This window comes from Notothenia rossii, assembly GCF_949606895.1.
Source record: "Notothenia rossii genome assembly, chromosome: 7".
Classification (NCBI taxonomy): domain Eukaryota; kingdom Metazoa; phylum Chordata; class Actinopteri; order Perciformes; family Nototheniidae; genus Notothenia; species Notothenia rossii.
The window spans coordinates 13,422,020-13,449,679 of NC_136905.1; the positions used below are offsets into that span (position 1 = coordinate 13,422,020).

The 27,660-nt window shown below is 37.3% G+C and overlaps 3 protein-coding genes across 3 annotated transcripts; all 3 read right to left on the minus strand.

Moving 5' to 3' along the window:
* Window positions 1–407: 407 nt before the first annotated feature.
* Window positions 408–10,336, minus strand: LOC307046148 (B-cell receptor CD22). The gene is made up of 17 exons (XM_079692345.1): window positions 10,202–10,336; window positions 9,195–9,269; window positions 8,679–9,083; window positions 8,253–8,519; window positions 7,420–7,674; window positions 7,009–7,269; window positions 6,579–6,881; window positions 5,862–6,155; window positions 5,470–5,739; window positions 4,558–4,809; window positions 4,280–4,361; window positions 4,129–4,192; window positions 3,596–3,735; window positions 3,362–3,395; window positions 2,676–2,785; window positions 2,539–2,590; window positions 408–2,283 (listed from the first exon to the last, which is right to left on the minus strand). Exons 2-17 carry the CDS (start codon window positions 9,241–9,243, stop codon window positions 2,140–2,142), a joined length of 2,982 nt encoding a protein of 993 aa, XP_079548471.1. The 5' UTR covers window positions 9,244–9,269; window positions 10,202–10,336; the 3' UTR covers window positions 408–2,139.
* A 139-nt stretch (window positions 10,337–10,475) lies between these two features.
* On the minus strand, window positions 10,476–11,824 carry irgq2 (immunity-related GTPase family, q2; the record flags this gene model as incomplete). Its single annotated transcript, XM_079692347.1, has 1 exon — window positions 10,476–11,824. One exon carries the CDS (start codon window positions 11,822–11,824, stop codon window positions 10,685–10,687), a length of 1,140 nt encoding a protein of 379 aa, XP_079548473.1. The 3' UTR covers window positions 10,476–10,684.
* Window positions 11,825–12,501: 677 nt separating this feature from the next.
* Window positions 12,502–27,624, minus strand: LOC307046332 (sialic acid-binding Ig-like lectin 11). Its single transcript, XM_079692730.1, has 18 exons — window positions 27,573–27,624; window positions 27,081–27,143; window positions 26,343–26,510; window positions 25,728–26,048; window positions 24,421–24,699; window positions 24,206–24,305; window positions 24,055–24,102; window positions 20,807–20,886; window positions 20,315–20,377; window positions 19,578–19,988; window positions 18,962–19,282; window positions 18,026–18,232; window positions 17,191–17,466; window positions 16,309–16,590; window positions 15,924–16,214; window positions 15,672–15,783; window positions 15,318–15,363; window positions 12,502–14,938 (listed from the first exon to the last, which is right to left on the minus strand). Exons 1-18 carry the CDS (start codon window positions 27,583–27,585, stop codon window positions 14,558–14,560), a joined length of 3,462 nt encoding a protein of 1,153 aa, XP_079548856.1. The 5' UTR covers window positions 27,586–27,624; the 3' UTR covers window positions 12,502–14,557.
* Window positions 27,625–27,660: the final 36 nt, after the last annotated feature.

Sequence of the window (27,660 nt, forward strand, 5' to 3'; positions counted from 1 at the left end):
AATGGGCCTTATTGTGCACTACTACCTCCTTTTCTACATCACTAAAGCCACTCTTTTGTTTTCTGTAGATCAACTCTTCAAAAGTGGATGTGATTTATGCTAATAAAGCTTTTCTGGAAGAGAGAGAAGTAGCTGAGGAAGAACTTCTCCATTACGTCAATGTGGACTTTGCTAAACTGCAGGCCCATTCAAAGGGTGAGCCTGGGGAAGGGGAGATCAGAGGCCTGGACTCAAAGACGGAGTATGCTGAGATCCGTCTGCAGTCCAGAGGAAGCGTTGGAGGAGATGCAGAGGAAGAAGAGAACGTTTCTGACACTCAATTGAACAAGAGAAGACGCCTTAGTCTCATAGACCTTGAGGTAAAAAGTGTATACCGACGTTTAAGGGAAATGTTAGTGAAACACAGCACTTTTTTATAGATTTTATTTTCAAAATACAAAGACATTTTGTTGGCAGTTATACAAGAGCTGAATTCAAAGCATGTAATGAAATGGAGCAATATGTACTTGTCACATTGTTTGAACATGTATATTTCAGAAACAAGCCTCTTCTGCACAATATTGCGATTGGTATTTAAAGCCATGTCATAAATGTCATTACTTTTTTTTCTTTGTATGTACATCTTCCCCTGCATACTTTATTTTACAATTCAGTAGTTTAAACAAAAAAAAAATTTTTTTAATTGTAGGTTTCATGGGTTTGGATTAAGCTCACAATTGTGGTACTTACTGGACACTTATCAAAGCAGAGAGGCAGTGAAACATTACAATCCAAATTGTATTTCACAATTAGCTGAACCTGTAAGGCAGGATAAGATTTTCATTTCATTTCATTTCAAACCTTTATTTAATCAGATTGGTGCCATTGAGATGATAGATCTCTTTTTCAAGGGAAACCTGCAGCAAACAGGTTCCACATGAAACATAAAACAATAAAGGACATCATACATTATATTTACAGGATACATTTACATAGTTATAGACATTCACATGTGCCCATAGTTTCAACGAGCATTTAATTTAACCTAGCTTTAAAAACATGCAGAAGAATGAGATTGCTCAGTTTCAATTATTGCTGAAGATTGTTCCAAGCAAGTGGAGCTGCGCACATAAAAGCTGTCTTACCTAAGACAGTCCTTGCTCTTGGCACATCTAACAATAGTACATCATGCGATCTCAGACAATAGCTGCTTGCAACTCTCTGTGTTATCAGAGAGCAGATATAATACGGGAGTTTACCCAACAAAGCTTTATATGTACCAATGACTGAGCCTCTTTACAGTAAGTGATGGCAAACCTGCCTTGGCATACAGGGTACAGTGATGTGTAAGTGCTTTACAATTTGTGACAAATCTCAGTGCGCTGTGATACAGTAGATGGCATCTAACTTGTTCAGGCAATAGGCAGGTGCATTCATATAGACAGGTACAGGTAAAAAGGTCACAGTGACTAGCCTTTTCCTGGCGTCAAGCGAGAAACAGGACTTGCTTCTGAAAAAGAAACCTAGTCTAACCTTCAGCTTTCTAAGCAGGTAATTGACATGAAGTTCAAAAATAAGACAATACCTAAAAAGCCAGATACCTAGGTATTTATAACAGGTAACCACTTCAAGTACTTGTCCTTGCATAGTAACAATATCTAAAACAGGCTCTGGTGTCTTTTTAGCTTTTGAAAATAGCAATACCTTGGTTTTATCAACATTTAAAAGAAGCTTAAGCTAAGAGTCTGAATAATGTTTAAAACAGCCTGTAATTTAACACCAGCCTCCTTAATGGAGGGACCTGCACAGTACATAACGGTATCGTCCGCATAGAAATGTAAAGTAGCTTCATTCACATTTTCACCTAAACTGTTGATATATATGGAGGATAAAAGTGGACCTAAAACAGAACCTTGAGGAACACCATTAGCCATGTTTAACCACTCAGAAGACAGCCCATCAAAGTGAACACATTGGGACCTTTCAGAGAAACCACCCCAATGCATGGCTGGATATGCCAATACAATACTGAGTAGCCTCTGCTTTAAGATGCGATGATCAACGGTGTCAAACGCTTTGGAAGATAATGTAAACTCAGATTTTGATGTGAGAGTACTGCGTCTCCTCTTCATCAGAGTTGATCAAGTCTCTGGCGGCTCTCTAAGTCTTTGCCTTGAAGTTCACCTGTGAATAATTGATCTCTAATTCATCCTCACTGGTGTCTGTGTCATCAGTCAATGGATTCGGAGATACGGCTGAGTGTGCTGTGCTGATGTTCTCGTAGTCCTGGAGCCTCTTTTCATTCTAGAAGAAAACACATATATAGTCACCAGATCATTGGTGTGATAACCTTTGACAGTATCAGGATTTTCTAAACCATATCTACATTTACATACATTTTATCCTCAGAAGAATTAAAAAAGTTTTACATGATTTGAATAAGTAGTCACGTCTTAAGAGGAAACATCCATTTTGTTACAGTAAAGTGAACTATACATGCCATACTTCTTTTCTATATATATATACACCATAGTTTACCCCAAACACAAGCAAAATTACCTTTTTGTCTTTGGATACAATAGCATACACTTCCTCTTCTGCCTGTTTGTTTCTACAGAAGAAAAAAACATCATACATTTGCCATGCGACAATACCTTTTTTTTACTGGTATTATATGTAAAAAAATATATTCTCACTGTTGCTTATTTCCAAAGTGCAAAGACGCGTAGTTGAGAGAATCATCTTGTGTGTGTCCACCTTGCTGTCTGATTGGCCTTTGTGCAAAAGGACGCTGAGCAGATTCAGACTGAAGACAGATCAGTGAATGAACACTAGCACTGAATCAGTTCATTCATGCTTTAAAATGTAGGTCATTCATGCTCTACTATAATAAATACTGAATGACTACTATTCTGAAAAACAGTGAGGACAGAGTTATATTTCAGCGTGCAAAGCAACAGCTTGATCAATGGAAGGGATTTTGTGTGTATGTGCTAAACACAAATTGTCAGAAGGCATAAATGTCATAATTCAAATTGTGTTATGTCAAAATTGTCTTACAACAGTATGCCATAACATGTCATTGTATAGTATTTGATAAAGTGAATAAAACACAAAGGTCGATGTTAAATCAGAAACAAATCCAAGGCAGTGAGTCTTTAAAAAATGTCCTTAAAAAGGTCATAAAAACGACAGGTTCTGTATGGCATAGGAAATGTCTAAAAAATATCATATTAAAAATGCCATAAGAAGTCATACAAGTCCCCAAAAAGGAACAGCATAGCACAATGTCATGTATTTTGTAATCTTAAAGTGAGGGAATCATTTTAAGTTTGATGTTATGTTTGTTTTGTTTTAATGAATCTGGAATTGCTTTACTCACTTGTTCGGAGGGCAGATTCAGAAGACTGTAAACACTGTTGATGTTGGATGCAGGCCATTGGAACAACAATGGAAAAAAAAACATGTTATGACTGATTATAATAAATGACAGGGGAAACTCTCATTGTGCATTTCATATCTGAAGGATTTTGAATGAACGCGTTAGTTCTAGCATGAGCAGCAGGATCCTACAGAGTGTGCCTCGTCCCGTGAGGACTGTGTTTGCGTGTCTTACGCGCAGTCTGGGCTCGGCTGGCATCGTTGGGCCTTTGGACGGCGCGGCTGTTCTGGCAGTAAGTCATCTCTGCTCCTGGAAGGCTCCGCCAGGCGGGGCTCGTTTATCCGATTTCTCACCCTGGGGCCCATCCGCCATCCCTGAGTGTGTTTCCACCCACACACACACACACAACAGTTAAGTCACCATGATATTTCTACATCCGTTTACATCTCACATATTTATACATTTTTAAAATAAGCAGTATTTTATACACTGTACTATACATCCTGTTGTTATTTATCTGTCAATAATGTTTACTTCGTTTTGCGTTTACTGGCACATCGGTCTTTCTTTATCACAATTATTTTCTGTTTCTTCTTGCACACTTATGTTTGTATTGTTTTATATCTTACACATATTGTATGTTGCATTTTTGGAAGAGCCTGGGACTTTTCCTTGCCAAAACGACTAGCTGTAGCGATCATTAATCATTATTGTCTAGATCTGTACAATAAAGGAGTAAAGAAAAGGTTGTTCAAATGATTCATCACCAGAAACCCAATACAGGGCAGTGTGTTTGTAGATCCTTGTTGAATTGATGTCTTCCTCTTTTTTCTGAAAACAAAGTGAAACGGCAGTTGTTTTAAATGCCAGTTAAACGTGCCAAAAGATCCTAAAAATGTAATTGCTTTCATACTTTACCTGTAGACGAAGAAAATTGTCAAAATTAGGATCAGGGTTATAAAGAAAAGAAAGGACCTAAACAGGACCTTCATCCAGCTTTCTGTGGATAGAAGAGAAATGTATATACATACAGTATGTATATGTACAAATATATGTATTTGAACAAGAGCCAGACTGACAAACTGTTGCGATTATTTAGAGGAATAAGTGTACTCTGGCAAGTCTGATTTCCATAACCAACACATTTCCAGTATGAACAATTATCATAAAGAAACATTGCATTAAAACTCACTCACGGTCAAACAGATGGATCTTTTCAGAGGACTGCGTCTGATTTATTTTATTTTTCGCGGTGCAGTAGTAGACTCCAGGTTGATCTGAATACACAGTGTAGTTCTGACGGTCATGCACTTTGACATCCTTTTCTCCCGTGTTCTCCTTGTACCATACATATTGTATAACTAGGGGATAGCTGTGACTGCTGCAGCTCAGCGCCACAGAGTGAGTCCCTTCTTCTGCTCTCAGGATCTTTGTGTGTTTTGGAGCATCTAGGTGAAATTTAGGACAAAATGAAAAAAGGGCAAACAATCATCAAGGATCAAGGCACGCGACCAAAGACAATGTGAAGCCACTGTGTGTAGAACTTTACATCTTTGGTGCCCCCCAGTGGTCGTTTCCAAAATGTGCAGATTTGTAGAAAAAGTGTTAGTCACATTTAAAATTAATCTTTAAATCACGCTTCGACACAATGCACATCCCTGTTATGCTCCATGTTACTTAATCTATTGACAGCTGGTAGAGGTTATGCGAATGAAATTATGACTTAAAAAAAAGAAAGAAAATCTCCACTGGATCCCTTTAACATCCATCACTGAAATGACTTCCTTATTTTGTCTTAACATTACAATCTGTGTTAGAATAACCACTTAAGCTGCCACTTTCACAGTTGCATAAGTCCTTTGTTACCCGATGTTGGACATAAGAAGAAAGATGCTTCACATGTTTTATTAGTAAGAATTATGGCCTATAATAGTAAAGGGTATATTGTATCAAACACTTAAAATGTAAATGTTTTTGTGTTATCTTTCGTTTCTGTTTCTTTTTCTTATCAGGTTAAGGGGTTTTGAATCCATTTTGTAGACATGCTTATCTGAATTTACAATACTCCTATTTTTTCTATATAATCTTGATTGTGCTATTGTACTCACATTTTACTCTAACATCAGCCTGCAGTGAGTCTCCAGCTCCAATTTCGTTACAGGCTGTACATCTGTACAGTCCGCTGTCTGAATAACTGACAGACTTCAGACTGAAGGTGTGAGTCTTCCAGATGATTTTACTCTTTCCATCAGTCATCTTCATCCAGGTGAACGAGGTTGCTAGTGGGTGGGACTTGGCACTGCAATGCAGCGTCAACGACTTGTTTTCATTCACAGTAAGGGCAGGCTCAGCTCTTATGGTCACATCTTTTGGAGAATCTGCACCGCCAAAATTCAGTAAAAGAAAAAGAGAAAGACAGGTGTCGGATCAAACTTAATGTTAAGTTACGATGATATGGTAATACAAATATATACAAAAAATGTCTCGATAAGTCACTTACATTTCACAACCAGCGTTGTTTGATTGCTTTTGGTTGAGCCTTGACTGTTCGTGGCAGTGCAAAAATAATTGCCTGTGTGGGTTGAAGTTAAATTAAATTTGTGTTGAAGAGTGTTATGGGGCCAATCATTTGCAGCTTCAAATAAATGCTTTTCTGAAGGCTGAGGAGTTGATGTAGGAGTCATGTTCAAGGTGAGCTGTGACGGTGGAAAGCTTTCAACAATGCAGTTGATGGTGATGAGCTGACCTTCTCTGACCGCAGCATCCATAGACAGCCTGACAGATGTGGGAGCATCTGTAGAGACGGGAGAGCAGCATGATTTTCAGAAGGATCAATAATGTTTCTAAATGTTACATGATATAACAGCAGCAGACCCTGAACAGGTGCATATCCTACAATCTTTAGTTTGACATTTTCCCATACGCGCTTATACTTGTTCTGAAAGATTGTTCGAGAAAAAGATCAACGGGAGGTCAAAAAAGCCTACACCATCATTCAGATTTGTTAAAAGTCTGTTCTACTGCTTTTTCAGGTATTTCTGCACAAGCTAATTAACTTTGAAATGCTAGCTTCAGAACAATCAGAGTTATGCTATGCTAACATTGTAGCTGCTAGCTGCATCAACAATCCAAAAGAATGTAATACAAATGATACGAATAAATACGTCAGAGAAACTTAAACATCACAGTTCATTTTGAGCAGAACACAATTACTTACACATTACTTGTATGCACTTCGGTTCACTATCCTCCCCTGTACTGATGAGGTTGGTTGCATTGCACATGTAACATGCTTCATCTGATCTCTGTACTTTGTTCAAACACAGTGTGTTGTTATCAGTTGTCCCGGACGTCCACTGTAAGGAGTCGATCCGTTTATTCTTGTTGTATCGGTACCAGGAGTATCTCGTTGGTGCAGGATTGGCATCAGTGTTGCATTGGAATGTAATGGAGCTACCGACTCCCACATTTGGATCCTCTTTTATACCATGGTTACTGATGGTTGTCTTCCTCGGGCCGTCTGGAACATGACATTTATTTTTTGTATAATTTCTACAAATAGTCAGTGGATTTATTTCCTTTTCTGTGCCATCATATATATCAAAAAGGTTTGATATACATACAGCAAAAGGAGCGGTGCAACTTACATTTAACAATAATTTGAAGAGGGTCTGATGTTCCATTCCCCACAGTGTTAGTGGCTGTACATGTGTAGCTGCCTTTGTCCTCAGGCTCGATTCTTTCAACAACATACAGCTGTGTCCTCTGCCCATCAATAGTGCTCCCATTTTTTGACCAATCATAGGTTGTGGGTTGTGGGTTGCTTCTTGTCACATTACATGTCAAGGTCAGTTTATCTCCTTGTTTAACTTCAGAAGTTGAGGACATAACCTGAACTTCAGGCTTATCTGAAACATAAGATTTCAATGTTTATTTTGGTTAATATACATGGATAATACACTAAGAATGCTGCAGACCTCAGGTGTTAAAAATACTGAGAATCAGAAACGCATTTAAAATATATATTAAATTCTAGAATAAATCTAGGAAATACTTACATGTGACATTAATTTTGACAAAGTCCGATTTTTTTGTACCATGTCTGTTTATGGCTTCACATTGGTATTCTCCATCCCAAGACTCTCCAATTGATGGGATGTCCCATACTGCAACTTTTACAGCTCCTGCTTTTTCATTTTTATACCAGGTAAAGGTGGGGTCAGGATTTCCTTTGGCGGAGCATCTTAGAGTCACATGTTGTCCTTCCACAATGTTTATTGGACTAATTTCAGCCAATGTGTTTTTTGGAGCATCTGTATCAACACAAGTCAGAAGAATTCAGACAACAGCCAGCAAGCATAGATGGACTTGTACATTGTTTCCAAATATCCAGCACAATAGAATCATATTACATTTTATTTCAGTCCCGGTAAGGGGTTTTTAAATGTTATAAAATCAAAGCCAGAGTCTGAGTCAAGCATTATATTTCTTTCTAAAGTACAACTAAGCTATTTGATTTTTTTTAAAAGCAGGAAAGTTGTTGGTTTTTCGACCCTTAAAAATACATAATCTGATGGTCAAAGGAATTATTCATTAAAAATCTTATTATTACTACTAAATAGAATATGACAAAGTTGTTCATCTAGCTTATTCGGATCGTAAAAAATACGCATTTCAAAGTAGAAGCAACTCAATTGTACAAGATTGTCAAATTCTTAATTTTCAGTATTTCTAATATGCAGTATATATTAAAAAATGTATGGAAATGATCACCATAAAAGTTGGATGTAGCAGATAAAGATTGCATCTTTTTTTAAATCACTTACTTTGCTTTGCGTATATCCGACTACTTTAATAATAGACATTAAATAAACTATCTTCATTAACTTACATTCAACAGTCACACTGATATTGCGGATCAAATAGCTGTCTGGGTTATTTTGGGTTTGGCATGAAAATTCCTTCCCATCATCCAGCCAGGTGACTTTGAAAGTTCTTTTCTGTTTTTCATCCTTTTCTGACTGGTTAATTGAGTTTGGACGTCGAGGATGAATTTGTAGATCTGATGTGCATGAACTTGAAGTAGAGCATGTCAGTGTTATCAAATTATTTTCGTTTACAGCAGGCGGTGTCTCAAAAGTAATCGGGCATGGATTTTCTGAAAATATGAAAGAGGCAATATCAGAAAAAATGTTGATTAACATAATATTTAGTGTTAGTTACAATCAAAACAATACAAATTCATGTTTTAATAGAATAATTATATTGGTATGTGTATATATAAATATATACTGTAAGGCAAACATATGAAATTTACCAGTAACCGTGATGCGTGATGCCGGTTCAGTCATCCATGTGTCTCTCCCTTGCTTCCCTATATATCTAAAATAATAGTTTCCACTGTCAGTTTTGGTCAGGTTGCAGATTATAATACTACACTCCTTTGAGGGTGTACCATCATTTTTCCATCTTGAAAATGGAGAGCCGATGTATGAAACTCTTTCTGCAAAGGCTGGACTGACAGAACGCAATGTGTTATTACTGCTGTAAATGACAGTGCCGGTGAAAGAACCTTTATCCCAAACTGCATTTTTCATCCAAAACCAGTGTGCGTCAACAACATCAACCCTTTTATTGACGTTGCAGGTGATTTTGATGCAGGACCCCTCTGTGGCTGTCAGGGGAGTCTCTTTGAGTGAGAAGATATTGAAACAAGACAATTCTGTGGTGGTAAGAGCACATAAATGAAAGTCAGGTCATTCAAGTAACTTTAATGAAAATGTTGTGAGAAGCAAACAATATTATTATATCGGAGATAAAAAGAAAATCCTACCTTTTATTATTGCCAGAAATACCAACCACTCGAATATCTTAGCAAACATTGTTTTGTGTTACTGAAGCTTGATATCTGTAAAAAAAAGTGTGTGTACATTATTGTATGTACATCTCAATACATATAACCAATTTTTGAAATGTATTTTCTTTATTTAATCCAAATGAGCTATGCAACATTGTAATACTTCCTTTTTTTCTGGGGGGGTTTTCTGAATTGTTTGAGTGTTTCTTCCTTGTTTTAAGATTGCTGGAAACTTAAAGGAAGTATGTTTTCTACATCACATTTAGCAGCATTAGCCCTCTTGTCGTTTTTATTTGTCTTACTTTGTTGTTCCTGGTCAAATTTGACCTGTCTGTTTTAACTGCTCTCACATTAACACAAAACCGCTTAATGTGAATTATCACCCTTTTAAGCAGTAAACTGTTTATCCGCTTTCGACTACAAGTTTACATGAATAACTGCAGTGAATACACAAACAATGCTTGTCAATTTGTGTGTGTGTACTATCTGGCTGAACTTACCCATAGAGTTGACTTAACCACCCAAAATTCAATAAAAGTGGTGGTCAGCAATTTTATATTTTCAAATGCCTGTTCATATCATAAGGCCTTGAAGCATTCAAACGTAAAACACAATATTTATGATTGATGAAAGTAGTAAATCAGTCAGATTTTACCCGGACACGACAGGAGTGTTAGAATATGGTTATGAATCCCCCACTTTGTAAATTGAATAGTCAGCATTTTGTAGGGTTTTTAACAGTATACTGTATACTTAACTTTCAAATTCCATTTTGTACTTTGCAGAAACAAAATAACCCCTTTTCCTCATTCACTCAACATTTAAAAAAACTCAAACTTTATTCTGGACACAGACCGTGTACCACTTTGTTATTTAGTAAAGAGATAAACATTTCCAGACAGACATCACCTTTTAAGTTAAAATAGGCAGTCAAATAGAGGAAATCTAAAATATTAAAGACAACAACATAATCTTGTTTTTACCTCAGAGGATCCTCTTACAGCGTTATGTAGCTCACGCCATCCCTCCTAAAGTAAAAGTAAGATTTAAAAAAAGGAAGTTTTTCACACTTGACCTAAAATGTTCTCAAAATTTGCATGCTCAATCATGCCTGCCCGGGACCAAAATATTTTATATGCAATTGTGTTATTTCCCCCCTCCATCTGACTCGCTACAGTAGGCCTACAACGTCCTTTCACTTCCTCTATTTGATGCATTTATTTTTATTGAAAGCTACTGGGTTGGGTGGTTGAAGTATATTTTACTGGCATTGAATAGTTACAGTATTTGAAAACGATTTGCAGATGATATGCTAGCAAAGTATTTGCAAGACCTTTTATAATTACTTGCGGATTAAAAGTTGTTACAATGTATCAAATGATTTCTGGAGTACTTTATGAAAGTGTGTTTCAGAGATAAAACACACACAAACAGGAAACCTTAGACAAAGAAGAAACAAGTTGACTTCACTTCCCCTCCCCAAGAGCCTCAGACACTATCTTCTCAGCATCAGCCGCCATTTCATCGATGGCGCAGTTTAAGGCTTGCTGCATGGCAGCAAAGGAGCGGCTGGCTGAACCAGCATGTCTAGGTAACGCCATCTCAACCAGCTTTAAAGAAACTGTGGCCAAGTCGTTTTGTGCCTTCGCCAGGCGCTGTTGAACCTCGCCCTTAGTGACCTCCACTGACAGTGCACAAGTTCGCATCCCTTTAAGTCTTGTGGGCTCCATGCCTCGCTGACGGGCCAGTCGTTCCACAGATTCATCGTCTAGACACAGAGATAATTGTGCTTTGGTTAGAATCCGTACTGCTACACTTGAGTCCACCATGGAGGCCACAAAGGGAACAGGAATAGCCGACACCCCACCAGATAGCGAGGCAGCTGCCCATACTAGTGCTTTAAATGCATCCTTTTTCTGAGTGACCAGGCTGGAGGTAAGTGTTGGGAGAGCCAAGAGCACCGCGTGGGCTCGGATCTCAGGAAGGTCTCTTTCCATGTCCTGCAACAAGCTAGGAAAGTCAAACTTCTCCAGGGCGGAGGGTCGTACCACATAGAATTTAGGCATTTTCACACCCTGTGATCTCAGCACTTCCAGACTGGTTTTCCGTATTTCTTCTAGGCTTTTTTCTGTAATTTTTTCTGAAGCAAAGAGAATAAAATACACTGTTTGTTGCTGCAGCGACTGGGCCTCAAGGAACAATCTCACACTGTTGGTTTGGGGCGTCTGTGTGGATGATATAAAGACGGCATTGTAGCGGGGAAACTTCACTGCGTTCATGTATCCCTCTGGTTCAAACGGAGAGGTGGATGGGAGAGGTGGCAGATCCCACAGACGAAAGTCAGGGTGTTTGGGGTTAGGGTAGCATGCCACTTCCTCCGGTGCAACAGGTGTCGCAGAGGGAGCTGCTCCATCGTCCCCGAAGCTGAGGCCATTGAGCGAGTTTATGAAGGAGGTTTTTTCATCCCCACGGTCCCCAATCAAAGCGAGGTTGATCCTGCTGATCAGGAGGTCTTCTAATGCATCTTTGACCTCTGATAACTTATTGTGGTCTATGGACTCTTTTAGGGTCTCAATGAGGTTCAGACTTCTGAAAACATCAGCCATACCTGTGAAAAGATATGCATTGCATTTTTGAATATAGTTATAAAAGCACATAAGTCAATCATCTTTACCATAGTATTAAGTATAAAATAGATTGTGGCAACACAGTTCGATAGTACCCTTGTAACATACTAATACCTGAATTGACCTGTTTGTCTGGTGTCACAGGAAACAATCTCACTTAACACTGGTGCACACAATGTTTAAAACTGAACTAAAGGTGTACATAGTGTGTTAATAAAAGTACTTTTCACAACCAAAGGTCTTGTTTAGCATACATTGCTATCAGTATCACTAAACCTGCTGATTATTTCTGTTATTCAGATAATTCACAGTGTTCAAACCCGTCAAATAGGTCCTTTTTGCAAATGTATAATACATTTCAATGTATTACAAACTGCACACACTCACCTAAAGGTCTTGAGAAGCAGCCGTGAGGTTGAGAAATGTGTTCTTGGTTGTCAAATCTTGACTCTTTTGCAGCTCTGAAGCACAAGCAGCGTCAGGTTGATCTATTTAAAGCTGTCCAGCGAGTGGGGCATTTTTAATCCTGTTAGCTTAGCCTTAATCCAAAATCCCTCTGAGCACATGCCCACTTTGGGTATATGTTAAACTGTACTTTTCAAAGCCTTCAAGAAGAAGCACATAACAAAAACATACACTTTTTAAATAAAGAGTCATTTGAATAGCCCCATTGTTTTTATTATTAAACTGCAATGTTTCACTAATAAGCATTACAGTCATGCAGAAATGAATATGTTGCCAAATCTCACCAGTAGGACCAAGAAGAACTTTAGCAACATCATTTTTGATGTACTTCAACAATTTCAATAGTGAAAATAAATACAAAAATGCCCAAATAAGTATAGAGTATGAATACATTAAACTGAAAGCATAAAACAAGTGTCTTTGTTTATAATTGTGTGGGAAGTTTCTCAAAGGTTGCTGTGTATGAAATAAAAGGACCAGCCAAACATTTTGTAATTTAGGTATAAATAGTTGATATAAGTTTTATACACAGAACCTCAAGAGATTTGCCTCCTTAATTAATGATACCCAAAAATCACAATGTTTAATATGACAAGTTTCATTTTCTTTACTATGGAAACCTTTGTTACATGAATGTTGGGTTTGGCCATATACTGAAGGCTTTACCAATAAAGAGGAACAAAGTCAAGTTAATAAATGTGAGGAAGTTGTGTAATGTACTCTTGTTAGAAAAAGCTTCTTTCTTCCCTTTTCAGAACCCAGTATGCAAACCATCCAACATCTGGCTGGTGTTTCACACGTTATTTTAGAATCACCCTCTCACAAAATTATTTCCTGTGTTTGTAACAGCAGAAGAAAGTGTTAAGCATCCTTTAAATATATATGCGAGTTAGTTCAAAGTAATTGGACTTCAAGTTAAGGTTGCGCAGTTTCTCTGTTATGCTAATAGTTAGATCAAGTTAACTGCTTTAATACATGCTCAAATATATGCTTTACAACAATGAGTAAAATGTAAATTAAAAAGGAAAACATTCACCCAACACACATCCTGGTTTGGACTTTCTCAACTGTAACAGCTGGTGCAGCTGGCTGCACATAATTGGTCCTAAAACTACAAATTGTTCTTTTATCTTTGTTTTTGTACTAAGTTCTTACATTGTGTGCTTTTGAAGATTATTTTAAACTTCACATGGAGCTTTTCCCCCCCATTTAAAATGGTTAAACTAAGCTAACTCTGCTAGCTCTATAGCTTCATATTAGCACAGACATGTGCATTTATTTGCTATTCTCCTCTAACTCTCAGGTATAAAACAGTTGGTTAAAATGTTGAACTTCTGTATATGCTACCATTTTGTTAACTTGGATCATGGCATGCAATTCAAACAATCACATTCTTAACAAAAAACACTTCGACATACAGTTTCTTAATGGCAATAAAACATTCTAACACATTGTCGATTAAATTAATAGGATTTCTGCTTACATTTTTTAAGTAAATAAGTTGTATAAGCTATACACAACTGCAAATGGGACATTATATGTACATATATTCACATACTACATAATCAAAGCCTGTTTACATTCTAAAAGTAAAAAATGCAGACTTTGGTACACACAAAGCTAACATGCCCTCTCCTTGCACACCAGCACTATAATCATTTTCATGAACAAAATAAAATTGTTTGGAAAAGCTCAATGGAATAATAAACAGAAGAAAACAGCATTTGAACAAAGAAACCCTATATAATACAATAACAAGACCTACTTCAATGTCTTCATAGTAATAAAATATGCAATACTATCTGCATGCATTTCTACAAACATAACAATGCATTATAATGGAAAGCCTAACTGCTACAAAAAGCCAATCATTCTAGCTGATAAAATGTACATGCAGTTCAGTGTGGGTGGATAGGGGATCGGCCATGTGAAGCAGAAACTGTGAGGATTACAAAAAATGTGCATATGGAATAGGTGTAACCTAAGATAGCGGTTAGATTCCAAAAAAAACAAACAGTTTAGCTTGATAAGGTCGGTTAATTTCATGCTGAGAGCACAGTGCTTTGTTAAAAGGTTTTTCAATAACATGTCAAATTGATTGTGTACATACTTTCTAGTTTGTAAAAACATGCAATATTCTTGTAGTTCTTGCATGCATGTTACGCCAATGTTTAATCACCCATTGTGTTTGCACTGAAAACCCTTTTTTAAACATGTATCATTTTGTGATTTCAAGCCACACTGTGCTCAAGCCTTACCCATTATTTCATTCAAATTTGAGTACAATGCCATATCCTGACCTCCCTCCACCTCCTCTGCAGACATCCACTGTTCTACCTCTTTCTCTCCCACTAACATCACCTCTTCCTCTTTGTTGCCCTCCACCTTTTCACCATCCTGTCCACCATCATCTTGTCTCTCCCCTTTCCTTTTAACTTCAGCGTACTCTGTCTCTGTGGTCTCTTTAGTAGCCTCTGGCCCATTGGGACACTTCCTTTTCAACAAGCTGAAGTTAATGTCAGAGTATTCCACCTCTCTTGGTACCCCGTCAGCATTTGGGTGAGCCACAGCTCCTCCTTCATCTTCGTCTCGGGTCCCATCATTTTGCACGGCTTCACCAGCACTGATCTGTCAGATAGAAATACAAAATAATGTACATGATGCAAACTAGACAATTTATCAGTAACATACAATATGTTAAGATATCAAAACATTTCAAACTTTACAGTCATAGGCTGACTACAAATCATATATTACTTTTTTCCACTGCCAACAAGTTTCAAAGTTTTTCCATGATATACATATCAAATATATTTTTCTTCTGATCTTCCAGCGGGAAACTGCATGAATATGACTATTAAAGTTTCTGCAATTTGAAGTTAAATGAAAAACAAAATCATGGAAGAGCATTTCTGCACACAAGACTAATAATTCACAAAATATTTAATGAATGTATTAAAGCCAACTGTATCAATATAAATGGCAATGGAGCAGCTTGAGTAGTTACCATCTCCAGAGTCTCAGCGATTTCTTCAGAGTTCTTCTGTTTCCTTCTGGAGAGAAAATTAAATAAACAGAAGCAAACATTAATAACAATTAATAATCAATCATTTGTCTTCAAAAAGGACCAAACTTCTTATTTAGAATGCTTCGGCCCACAATTGATGAAGATTATTAAAACATGTATTCATGTAGGTAATCATGACTGCTAACCAATTTTCCTCTCTTTTTTGTTTTTACTACTTACCAGGCAACTTCTGTTCTGTTTTTAGATCTATTGCTGAAAGACTCTATAAAGTATTCTGCTTTTAACAGCAATGCATACATGTCAAAAAGAAACACAGCAAAGTAAAATGTGTACCTTTGGCATTTTCTGCCCAAACAGCAGATGGATGTTGCAATAAGTAGCCCAATCAAAAATGCAATGATGAGTTGCGGCAGATTAAGAGTCTTAAACAAACTATGGATGGGATCTGGAAAAGAGAACAGCAGATCATTAAAAGAAATAAGAGCTGTGATCACTGCTCTTTGTCAAAAATGGTTTCATTAGGTAATGAAAATGTCTTAAAACCGTGGTCTTGAGTTGGGAGACGTTTTAGCTGTCAACACTTACCCTTTGGTTTTTGTTCAAACGTTTTTCTCGTAACATTGAGGTTTTCTTTTACTTCCCCAATGTCATTTCTGCTGACGCACTCGACTGTGGTGTAGTTGTGATCTTTCAAAGTTACAGTAATGCTGAGGTTAACTGCATGGTTTGAGAAATTGGTAGTGACAGAGTATTCAGTGTGAGTGTCTAACAGCGGCCATTTGATGGTGGGTAAAGGAAACCCCTCACTGATACACACACACGTCAGAACCTCGGACTGAACCACACATCCAGAGGTACTTAAGATCCTTGGAAGAACTGAAAAACACACACAAGGGATTTGAACAATACAGCAAACATACAGTAAGATGACATTATTGCGTTTAAAATGAGAATAGAACAGCCTACTCACATGTCACATTTACTTCAGCATGTGTGCTCAGAGTAGGGATCTGGTGTTCTGCCTTACAGACATACAGTCCTGAATAATCTACTGTCACATTACGGATGATAAGAGTGGCTGTTCCAGTGTCGTTATGCAGGATGATTTTGGTTTCTTTTGTCAGGTTTCTGATGGAACCATGTTTAGTCCATGTGATAACAGATGGAGGGAAACTTTCAACGCTGCAGGTCAGATTCAAATCATCACCATCTTTGATTGTTGTATTTCCAGTGATCACAGGTTTCTTCACAACTTGAAGGAAAAAATAAGTTAAAAAATAAGTATTTGTTTGACAAATTGTTAAATTGCACTCTGACTAGTTAAAAACCATACATTCAAACAACCCATTCTTTTACAAATGTGGCTTCAAGCTGAGGCTGAAAACCATCTTGACGCGTTAAAGTGCGTAAATATGGGTGAGACATTGTAATGAAAGTATTATGTTGATTAGAGCCTACTATGTAAGAAATACAATCTCCATCAATAACTACATTTACATGCAGTAACCATTGATTTTTAAAATGCCCTCTGATGATGAAGATACCCGATATGAACTCCTAAGAACCATCTGGAAAAAAGGTATGGATAATGTTACTTCAACTGCGTGATGTGACAAAGTGTTAGTGATATAGTATTCATCTTGAGCATTCATCAAGGACAATGTAATGCTCTTTGAAGGAAACCCCTCACTGATGCACACACATGTCAGAACTTCTGACTGAACAACACATCCGGAGCTACTTAACATCCTTGTGAAAACTGCAAACGCAATTAAGGAATCCCAACAACACAGCAAACATAGAGAGCGAGGAAATAGGTATTTTTAAAAGGAGAATAGAACAGCCTACTCACATGTCACATTCACTTCAGCACGTGTGCTCAGAGTAGGGATCTGGTGTTTTGCTGTACAGACGTAAAGTCCAGAATATTCTGCTGTCATATTAGAGATGATAAGCGTTCCTGTGTCGTTACGCACGACAGTTTTGGTTTCTTTTGGCAGGTTTCCGTTGGATCCATGTTTAGTCCATGTGAAAACAGCTGGAGGGAAACTTTCAACGCTGCAGGTCAGATTCAAATCATCACCATCTTTCACAGTAGTTACTCCAGTGATCACAGGTGTCTTCAAATCTTTAAGAAAATTTGACAGAAAATAAGAATTTGTTTAACAAAATGTTAAACTACATCGTCTCTATTGAATAAAATAGTGAATTCCATGTGGTTCAAGCTAAGGCGGAAAACCAGCTGGAGCCTTAGGGTGGGTGAGACATTTGAACAGAAGGATTTTATTGTTTAGGGGCTATATGTACAAATTAAAATCTCAATTAGTAACCAAAATTAACATTGGTTTGCGAATGCCCTCCCATAATTAAGATAGCTGAAAATAACATTCTATAAACTATTGAAAGAAAATGGCACTAATAATGTTACACCAACTGCATGGTTTGAGTTTGAGAAATTGTTAGTGACAGGGTATTCAGTATGAGCGTCCAACAGTGACCATTTGATAGTGGGTAAAGGAAAACCTTCACTGAAACACAAACACGTCAGAACCTCCGACTGAAGCACACATCCAGAGGTACTAAACATCCTGGGAAAACTTGCAAACACTCAAAGCTAACATCAAAACAGCAAACACACAACCAATGATATTGATATATTTAAAAGGAGACTAGAACAGCCTACTCACATGTCACATTTACTTCAGCATGTGTACTCAGAGTAGGGATCTGGTGTTTTGCCTTACAGACATACAGACCAGAATAATCGACTGTCACATTACGGATGATAAGAGTGGCTGTTCCAGTGTCGTTATGCAGGATGATTTTGGTTTGACACGTTTTTGAAGGAACCATGTTTAGTCCATGTGATAACAGATGGAGGGAAACTTTCAACACTGCAGGTCAGATTCAAATCATTAACATCTTTGATTGTTGTATTTCCAGTGATCACAGGGTTCTTTGCACATTTAAGAACAAATTAAACAAACCATAAAAACCTATTTGACAAAATATTAAATTGCAGCGTAGTTATCAAATCATTAAAAAAACCTGTTTGAATAATTCCTTATGCGGTTCGAAGATGAGGCTGAAAATCTCCTAGAGGCCTTAAAGTGTCTAAATATGGGTGATCATTTAAATTAAAGGAATATGTTGGGAAGAGCCGAATATGTAAGAAATAAAATCACCATCAATAACTTTAAATACACTGACACTCTTGCAAATGCCCTCAGATAATAAAGATACTCAGAAAGAATACAAGTATAACTAAATTACTCAAATCATTACTCAAATTTTACGTCAACTGTTTTTGTCAGTAAGCTGTTCAGATATGTTGCCGTCTGGTTGCCGTACGGATGTTCTGTCCAATATGTTCTGATGTCAAATGATGGATTATAATATGACCGCAAACTTCAATGTTATACGATTGATTACCAGTCCTTTGAGAAAATACGATATGATATGTGATAAGAGTAGGTGCACTAAAACAGGTCAAAGCTTTGGACCCTCTCAAGTCACACGCACAAATGACATTTGAGAGAGAGATAAAAACAATTGTCTCAAAAAAGGGAGATAGATTAGATTTGACTTTTTTAACTAATCAGAATGTAAAATGTGATACTTACAGTTGACTTTAAGAGTCACAGTCTCCTCTGCAATGATGTTGTTTTTGAAGCTGACCTTACAGGTAACATTGCTGTTGTGGTGTTCAGCTGAAGGGTTAAAGGTCAAAGTGGAGCTGTGTCTCTGTGTGACAGCAGTCAGATTCTCAGTCTTGAGAGCAGTGATGTTTCCTGTGATCTGAGAGTCCTTCTCTCCTGCTCCTCTCCATGTCCAGGTGAATTTAGGATCAGATCCAGAACAGAGACCAGGAGCGGTGCAGGTCAGTGTGGTCTGCTGCCCCTCTGCCAGAGGAGGAATCATCACTGAGGGCTTCTGGGTCAGAGCTAAAGACAGAGCAGTCTGTTAGTGAATCAGTTCAACAGCCTGAAGGTCATCTTTCTCCTAAATCTGGGCAAAAATATCAGATACTTGGTGAAACATTTACACTGGGCATTGAGTAAAAGTGATATCAGGAACTGCTGCTGTTCCTACTGGTTGCCCACAGAGGTTGACAAAAGCTCTTAATGCCGAATTACTTAATGCAGAATAGAGACTATAAATATATAAAATATGTTGGTACATTTCATGGGTACAAAATTGAAAATATTCACTGTGAATATGTATTGTAGCTCTTCAAACCTTTGACAGAGAGAACTGCTCTTTCAGGGTAAGCCCATCTATCCTCCTTCCCATTCAGTAAACCATGAACTCTGAGCTGATATGCTCCAGAGTCTAACTCGGTGAGGTCGTTGATGATGATGTTGCAGTTCCCCTGACTCACATCAGGCTCCAAAAGTGAAACCCGTCCCACAAAGCCGGACTGAACATCGTTCTTCTCCTTGGTGTGGAGTATAATGTCAGAATCGTCACATTTGGATTTAGATTTATCACATTTGTACCAAACTATATGTTTGGGTGTGAAGATCGTAGCAGTAGTAAAGGAACACGGTATCACGACACAGAGTCCAGCCTCTGCTGTTATATCTGGATCACTAAGAGTGGTACAGTAGGTGTCTTTTTGACAGTGTCTTTCTCCCCAAACTGATGCGCCTGTTAAAAAACAGTGAGACAAAAACAAAGAAAGGAGATCTTTAAATACACAAAGCCAATGCACCCTGATATCAAATAAATGGTAAAAGAAAGCAACACTAAACAGACATGACAGAATTCAGCTTTCATCATGTTTCTGAAGCCACAATATTTTTGGTAAATAATAATCCCTCGCATAACTGAACGTAACTGAATGTTCATCACAGAGTTTCAATGTGTACTAATACATGCTGTGAGGAATACTACAAATATAAAGTTATATAAAATTATTATTTTATTCATAGCTTTTTTTGTTGGCATCACGAGATTATAATAAAGACACATACCTGAGAGCAGAATCCCCCAGATAAGAACAAACATCCTGATTCGATGATGTCGACAGACCGTCTCTATCGTTTGCAGAATTAAAAACATAAACAAATAAATACATCAAATAAACAAAACTCTCAAATATGTCAGTGGATAAGACTGGATCAAGAACAACTCCAACATTGCCAGCACAGCTTCAGATACAGGGTGTTGCATCTCCTGAAGTAACATTCATAAATCTGGCTAAGATCTGCTTCAGGATTATTTATCTCTTGAAATGTTTTATTTCCTAACGTTTTGTTTTATCTACAAAAAGCTGCCATGTCAACTTGAATTATCTGAAGCAGCTTCATCTACAATCCCGCTCATTGAATTCAAACTCCCTTATTTAAAGTGCAGAATTTTCAAAGCATTTTATGACATTAATAAAGAAAAAATGACTTGTTTGAATATATTTATAATTCACAGCGATATCTTAAATATTAAAAAAGGTAAATGTTGGGTTTCACCTCTTGTTGCCATTTCTCCGCTGCTCTCTTCTCTCCGGTGTTCTCGGCTGAGTTTCTCTGCTCTGACTCTTCCTCTTCTTCTTCCTCATTTTGTACTTCTTCCCTTTTCGTACTTCAAATAGTTCCAGGAAGCTTCTTTATAAATTAGCCCAGCTAGACTCTTGAAGTGAGCAAGTCTATTTATAGTTTATCATGACCGAAGGTGTGAAAAACATTGAGAAAGCGGTCGTACCATGAGAGTGCATCAGACTTTTATGTTAGAAGACAATAAATATCTACACAAACCATCGTTCTACACTGTAATGTGAAACACGTTATTCCCAGAGTGAAAAGTGCATCTCAATGATCTGTATTACCTGTTAATATGTGCAGTTAAATAATGAAGGCTCATTTAAAATAGCCATTTGTTCAATCATTAGGTTTTTTTAAACATAAAACTCCCGAATAAGTGCATTTACTACGTAAAGATAAAAAGTATTGTTTAAAACCTAGTAACTGTTTTAACTGGTTGCAGCCTTATAACCTTTACTTGTAACGCTATGGTTTTGATATTTAGTTTTTTGTGCAAAGCCTTATTTTAAGTTCTCGGAAAAGTCCCTGAAGTGGTTATTCATTCAAACATTGCCTTTTATGGCATCACTGTATCCTCCTTAATAACTTCCTGTTGACACTTCAAGTTGCTACATGGTGACCTATTTTTAAAGCTACGGACATACAACAGTTTTTTCCTTACCAGTTACGCCTGATTATTGAACTGTCACGTTTGCTGTATTTGCAACGTTGCAGGTTCTGTAGTAAGAAAGGTTTCTTTTTTACTAACCACACAGTGACTTCATCCCCAACATGAAGGGTTTTCTTTTTTCTTTTAAATTAAATAATACAAATTAAAAAAAGACAAGATATTGTTCACTCTTACAGAAGTGTGAGTCAAGCAGACTCGAGTCATAAGGCATCAAAAAAAGGGAAGCAATACGTAACGCCTTAAACAAGAACACTAACATGGCTATAGAGACCAATCTTGCTATATCTTTTATCCGTTTGAGAAAACTGACCAAATGCAAAGATGATTAGATGTTTAAAACTGATTTTGAAATTGTTTGCAATTAATCAAGCCTCCATATTTATACATATATGACATATACATCAAATGATGCAGAAAATAAAAGTTCAAGGTAGAACTTCCTGTTTTTCAAGTCTGTGATGAAACAATGCTAACATTATCAGAGATATCTTAGTCGGGTCTAAAGAGTTCTTACAAACCAGAGCTGACAAAAAGCCGGACGTTGACATTCCTAGAGTGACGTTGAAAAAGAGAGACCTCTTTCCTACACAGGGTGAAGGGGAGGGTTTCATTTTAAACCCTAGTATAATTACAATAATTTTGAACAAAGGCTCGACACTGGAAATATTTTATTCCACCACAATGTGCATCTATTTGTATCATAAAGGTTTGATCTGAGTTATGAGGAGGTCAAACCCTTGTAGAAGGTGTGTCTGACTGAACAATGAACGACATATTAATATATCTATTCAACTAGAGCTTAAAAATACTACACATTTATATTTTGGGCAATTCAGAAGAACATTTCTTTTTGTAATGTAAAGAAATAAAAACGGCATAAAATACTTTTTGGAGTTTTATTTTGGTTATTGTTTTATACATGTTTGTCTAATAGATGCTGATATGAAACCAATGTTACGAAAAGTGACAGCATTTCCTGTTTCTGCTGGAAAGAGGGGAGTTCGTCCCAAAGCTTCCCGCTGTATTTACACCCCACCTGAAAAAAGGGAGCCTCATTCAGCTGTGAGTGTGGCTACAAACGGAGTTCACTCTGTCACCGAGTAGAAGTGGGTAGGGGGAAGTTTGGAATTGGGCCAGAGTGTCAGTGATTATCCACACCTGCACATGAAGTTACTAATCAACAAATTAAACTGCCCTCAGAAGACTTGACGTTATTGGCTGCATAATATAGTGGCCCAGAGATCTCAACCAATCAGCATCAAGTAAACCATGAGGAAATAACATAGAAAGACACAACTTGAACTGATGATAAAAAAAACACCAATTTTACTTCACATGTTCTCACATTCAAACACAACAAAACACATCTTTAGCTTGCATGTAGGCTATGTATTTATTTAGGGCTGTGAATTTTAAGTATATGTTTTATGTTGTCGCTATTATTGATGTATGCTTTTATCTAATGGATTCAGACATTCATAACAAAATAATGAAGGAACTTCAACAAGTTTTGTTCCAAAGTGTATTTCAGCAAAGCTATAAAGTCATTCCAAAAGACAAGACAAATGACATCTTCTCATGAGAAGTGTGAAGGGAAGTAATTGTCACGCTACAAAGGGAAACCTTCACCCAAAATCTATTATCTTATTTTTGATGACTGTGACAACCCTGTGGTTGTCCACTAGGTGGTGCTGCTGTAACCTGTGTGTTTGTTGTAATAAGCAGTGATGAAACCAACCTGTGGCACTTGATTCCAGTATATAAGAGGGCTGCAGAACAGGCTCTCGCTCTCTCTCAGCTGCCCTGCTCGGTGCAGCAGGACACCGCTCCTGTGTTTGTTTTATTGTTGGTTGTAACCACTGTGTTGGGTCAAATAAATGATTGTTTTGGGCAACTCCTGTGTGGAACTGTTGTCCTTATGTTACAAGCAGAGCCAGCTTGTAATATGACCATGGAATGGTAACAAATGTTCAGTCTGACTGGCGAGGTTATATTCTTTGGGACAAATATTTGAAGTTCTTCCATGATGAAGGTTTATGAATCTATACAACAAAATGGCTATGATTGTCATGATCATTTCTTCCTTTTTACGCATACCTGACAGAAAATACTACAGATTGATAACGATACAAATGCAATTAAAAAAGAACATTTTAATTAAAAAAACATGAAATAAGTTTCAACATTTTCAGATCTCCAGAGGTTAATGAATCTGCGAAGCACAAGCTACAATAGACTGTGATTAAACTGAATATGCACGCTTCACGATCTTCCGTAAGTAAAGCTTCATGAAATGTAAGGTATACAAAATAATAATAAAATAAGTTGCAGTTAACTGAGAAATGTCAGACTCCAAGAATCTTGTACACGATGAAAGTATGATTTAGGAAATCTGTCAGTGTTGCAGAATCATCTCCTACTGCCCTCAGTTGACGTTTGTTGTTGTTAGTTCAGAGGCTGGGCGATAACATCATAATCTGATGACACCTCTGTTTTCTTGATTGACATGTAAGTTCTGTCCTCTTGGTTTGGTTTCACCTTCTTTCTTGAGTGCCTTTGAAAAGAAAAAGGTGTGAGACATGAGGTTTGTCCAAAAGTCTGAACTGCATTGACAGAGCCTTCAAAGCATTACATGATAATATACTGTAGTTACATACCAGAGGAACATCATGAGGATTATGCAGATGACATTTACAATAAGAGATACAGCAGCAACGCCAAGCCAGAGTAGCACTTCACATGGTCCATGTTGATCTGCTATTAGAAAGTACATAATGTAGATTGTGTCACTGTTTAAGATTTATATTAGTGCTGTAAAGTATTAAACATTTCACAAAGCAGTTTGGGAGATATTTTAGTAGTCAACACTTACCATACTGTTTTAACACTTCTCTCGTAACAATGAGGTTTTCTTTTACTTCCCCAATGTAATTGCTGCTGATGCACTCGACAGTGGTGTAGTTGTGATCTTTTAAAGTTACAGTAATGCTGAGGTTAACTGCATGGTTTGAGAAATTGGTAGTGACAGAGTATTCAGTGTCTAACAGCGGCCATTTGATGGTGGGTAAAGGAAACCCCTCACTGATACACACACACGTCAGAACCTCGGACTGAACCACACATCCAGAGGTACTTAAGATCCTTGGATGAACTGAAAAACATACACAAGGGATTTGAACAATACAGCAAACAGAGTAAGATGAAATTATTGCATTTAAAATGAGACTAGAACAGCCTACTCACATGTCACATTTACTTCAGCATGTGTACTCAGAGTAGGGATCTGGTGTTTTGCCTTACAGACGTAAAGTCCAGATTAATCGACTGTCACATTACGGATTATAAGAGTGGCTGTTCCAGTGTCGTTATGCAGGATGATTTTGGTTTGTTTTGACACGTTTTTGAAGGAATCATGTTTAGTCCATGTGATAACAGATGGAGGGAAACTTTCAACGCTGCAGGTCAGATTCAAATCATTTCCATCTTTGATTGTTGTATTTCCAGTGATCACAGGTTTCTTTGCACATTTAAGAACAAATTAAACAAACCATAAAAACCTATTTGACAAAATATTAAATTGAAGCGTAGTTATCAAATCATTAACAAAATCCAGTTTGAATAATTCCTTATGCGGTTCAAAGATGAGACTGAAAATCTCCTAGAGGCCTTAAAGTGTCTAAATATGGGTGATCATTTAAATTAAAGGAATATGTTGGTAAGAGCCGAATATGTACAAAATAAAATCAATAACTTTAAATACACTGACACTCTTGCAAATGCCCTCAGATAATAAAGATACTCAGAAAGAATACAAGTATAACTAAATTACTAAAATCATTACTCAAATTTTACGTCAACTGTTTTTGTCAGTAAGCTGTTCAGATATGTTGCCGTCTGGTTGCCGTACGGATGTTCTGTCCAAAATGTTCTGATGTCAAATGATGGATTATAATATGACCGCAAACTTCAATGTTATACGATTGATTACCAGTCCTTTGAGAAAATAAGATATGATATGTGATAAGAGTAGGTGCACTAAAACAGATTAAAGCTTTGGACCCTCTCAAGTCACACGCACAAATGACATTTGAGAGAGAGATAAAAACAATTGTCTCAAAAAAGGGAGGCAGATTAGATTTGACCTTTTTAACTAATCAGAATGTAAAATGTGATACTTACAGTTGACTTTAAGAGTCACAGTCTCCTCTGCAGTGATGTTGTTTCTGAAGCTGACCTTACAGGTAACATTGCTGTTGAGGTGTTCAGCTGAAGGGTTAAAGGTCACAGTGGAGCTGTGACTCTGTGTGACAGCAGTCAGATTCTCAGTCTTGAGAGCAGTGATGTTTCCTGTGATCAGAGAGTCCTTCTCTCCTGCTCCTCTCCATGTCCAGGTGAATTTAGGATCAGATCCAGAACAGAGACCAGGAGCAGTGCAGGTCAGTGTGGTCTGCTGCCCCTCTGTCAGAGGAGGAATCATCACTGAGGGCTTCTGGGTCAGACCTAAAGACAGAGCAGTCTGTTAGTGAATCAGTTCAACAGCCTGAAGGTCATCTTTCTCCTAAATCTGGGCAAAAATATCAGATACTTGGTTAAACATTTGCACTGGGCATTGAGTAAAAGTGATATCAGAACTGTTGCTGTTCCTACTGGTTGCCCACAGAGGTTGACAAAAGCTCTTAATGCCAAATTACTTAATGCAGAATAGAGACTAGAAATATATAAAATATGTTGGTACATTTCATGGGTACAAAATTGAAAATATTCACTGTGAATATGTATTGTAGCTCTTCAAACCTTGTACAGAGAGAACTGCTCTTTCAGCGTATATATATCCATCCTTCTTCCCCTTCCATAAACCATTAAGTCTGAGTCTATACCCTCCAGAGTCTGACTCGGTGAGGTCGTTGATGATGATGCTGCAGTTCCCCTGACTCACATCAGGCTGCAACAGTGAAACCCTTCCTTTGAACAAAGACTGAACTTTGGTGTTTTTCTTGTTGGTGTGGAATATCATGTTAGAATCATCACATGTTGTAGATGATTCACATTTGTACCAAACTATATGTTGGGTTTTAAAGTCATCATGAGTAGTGAAAGAGCACGGTATCACGACACAGAGTCCAGCCTCTGCTGTTATAACTGCTTCACTAAGAGTGGTACAGAAGTTTCCTTTTTGACAGGGTTGTTTTCCCCAAACTGATGCACCTGTTAAAAAAACAGTGAGACAAAAACAAAGAAAGTAGATCTTTATATACACAAAGCCAATGCACCCTGATATCAAATAAATGGTAAAAGAAAACAACACTAAACAGACATGACAGAATTCAGCTTTCATCATGTTTCTGAAGCCACAATATTTTTGGTAAATAATAATCCCTTGCATAACTGAATGTAACTGAATGTTCATCACAGAGTTTCAATGTGTATTAATACATGCTGTGAGGAATACTACAAATATAAAGTTATATAAAATTATTATTTTATTCATAGCTTTTTTTGTTGGCATCACGAGATTATAATAAAGACACATACCTGAGAGCAGAATCCCCCAGATAAGAACAAACATCCTGATTCGATGATGTCGACAGACCGTCTCTATCGTTTGCAGAATTAAAAACATAAACAAATAAATATATAAAATAAACAAAACTCTCAAATATGTCAGTGGATAAGACTGGATCAAGAACAACACCAACATTGCCAGCACAGCTTCAGATACAGGGTGTTGCATCTCCTGAAGTAACATTCATAAATGTGGCTAAGATCTGCTTCAGGATTATTTATCTCTTGAAATGTTTTATTTCCTAACGTTTTGTTTTATCTACAAAAAGCTGCCATGTCAACTTGAATTATCTGAAGCAGCTTCATCTACAATCCCGCTCATTGAATTCAAACTCCCTTATTTAAAGTGCAGAATTTTCAAAGCATTTTATGACATTAATAAAGAAAAAATGACTTGTTTGAATATATTTATAATTCACAGCGATATCTAAAATATTAAAAAAGGTAAATGTTGGGTTTCACCTCTTGTTGCCATTTCTCCGCTGCTCTCTTCTCTCCGGTGTTCTCGGCTGAGTTTCTCTGCTCTGACTCTTCCTCTTCTTCTTCCTCA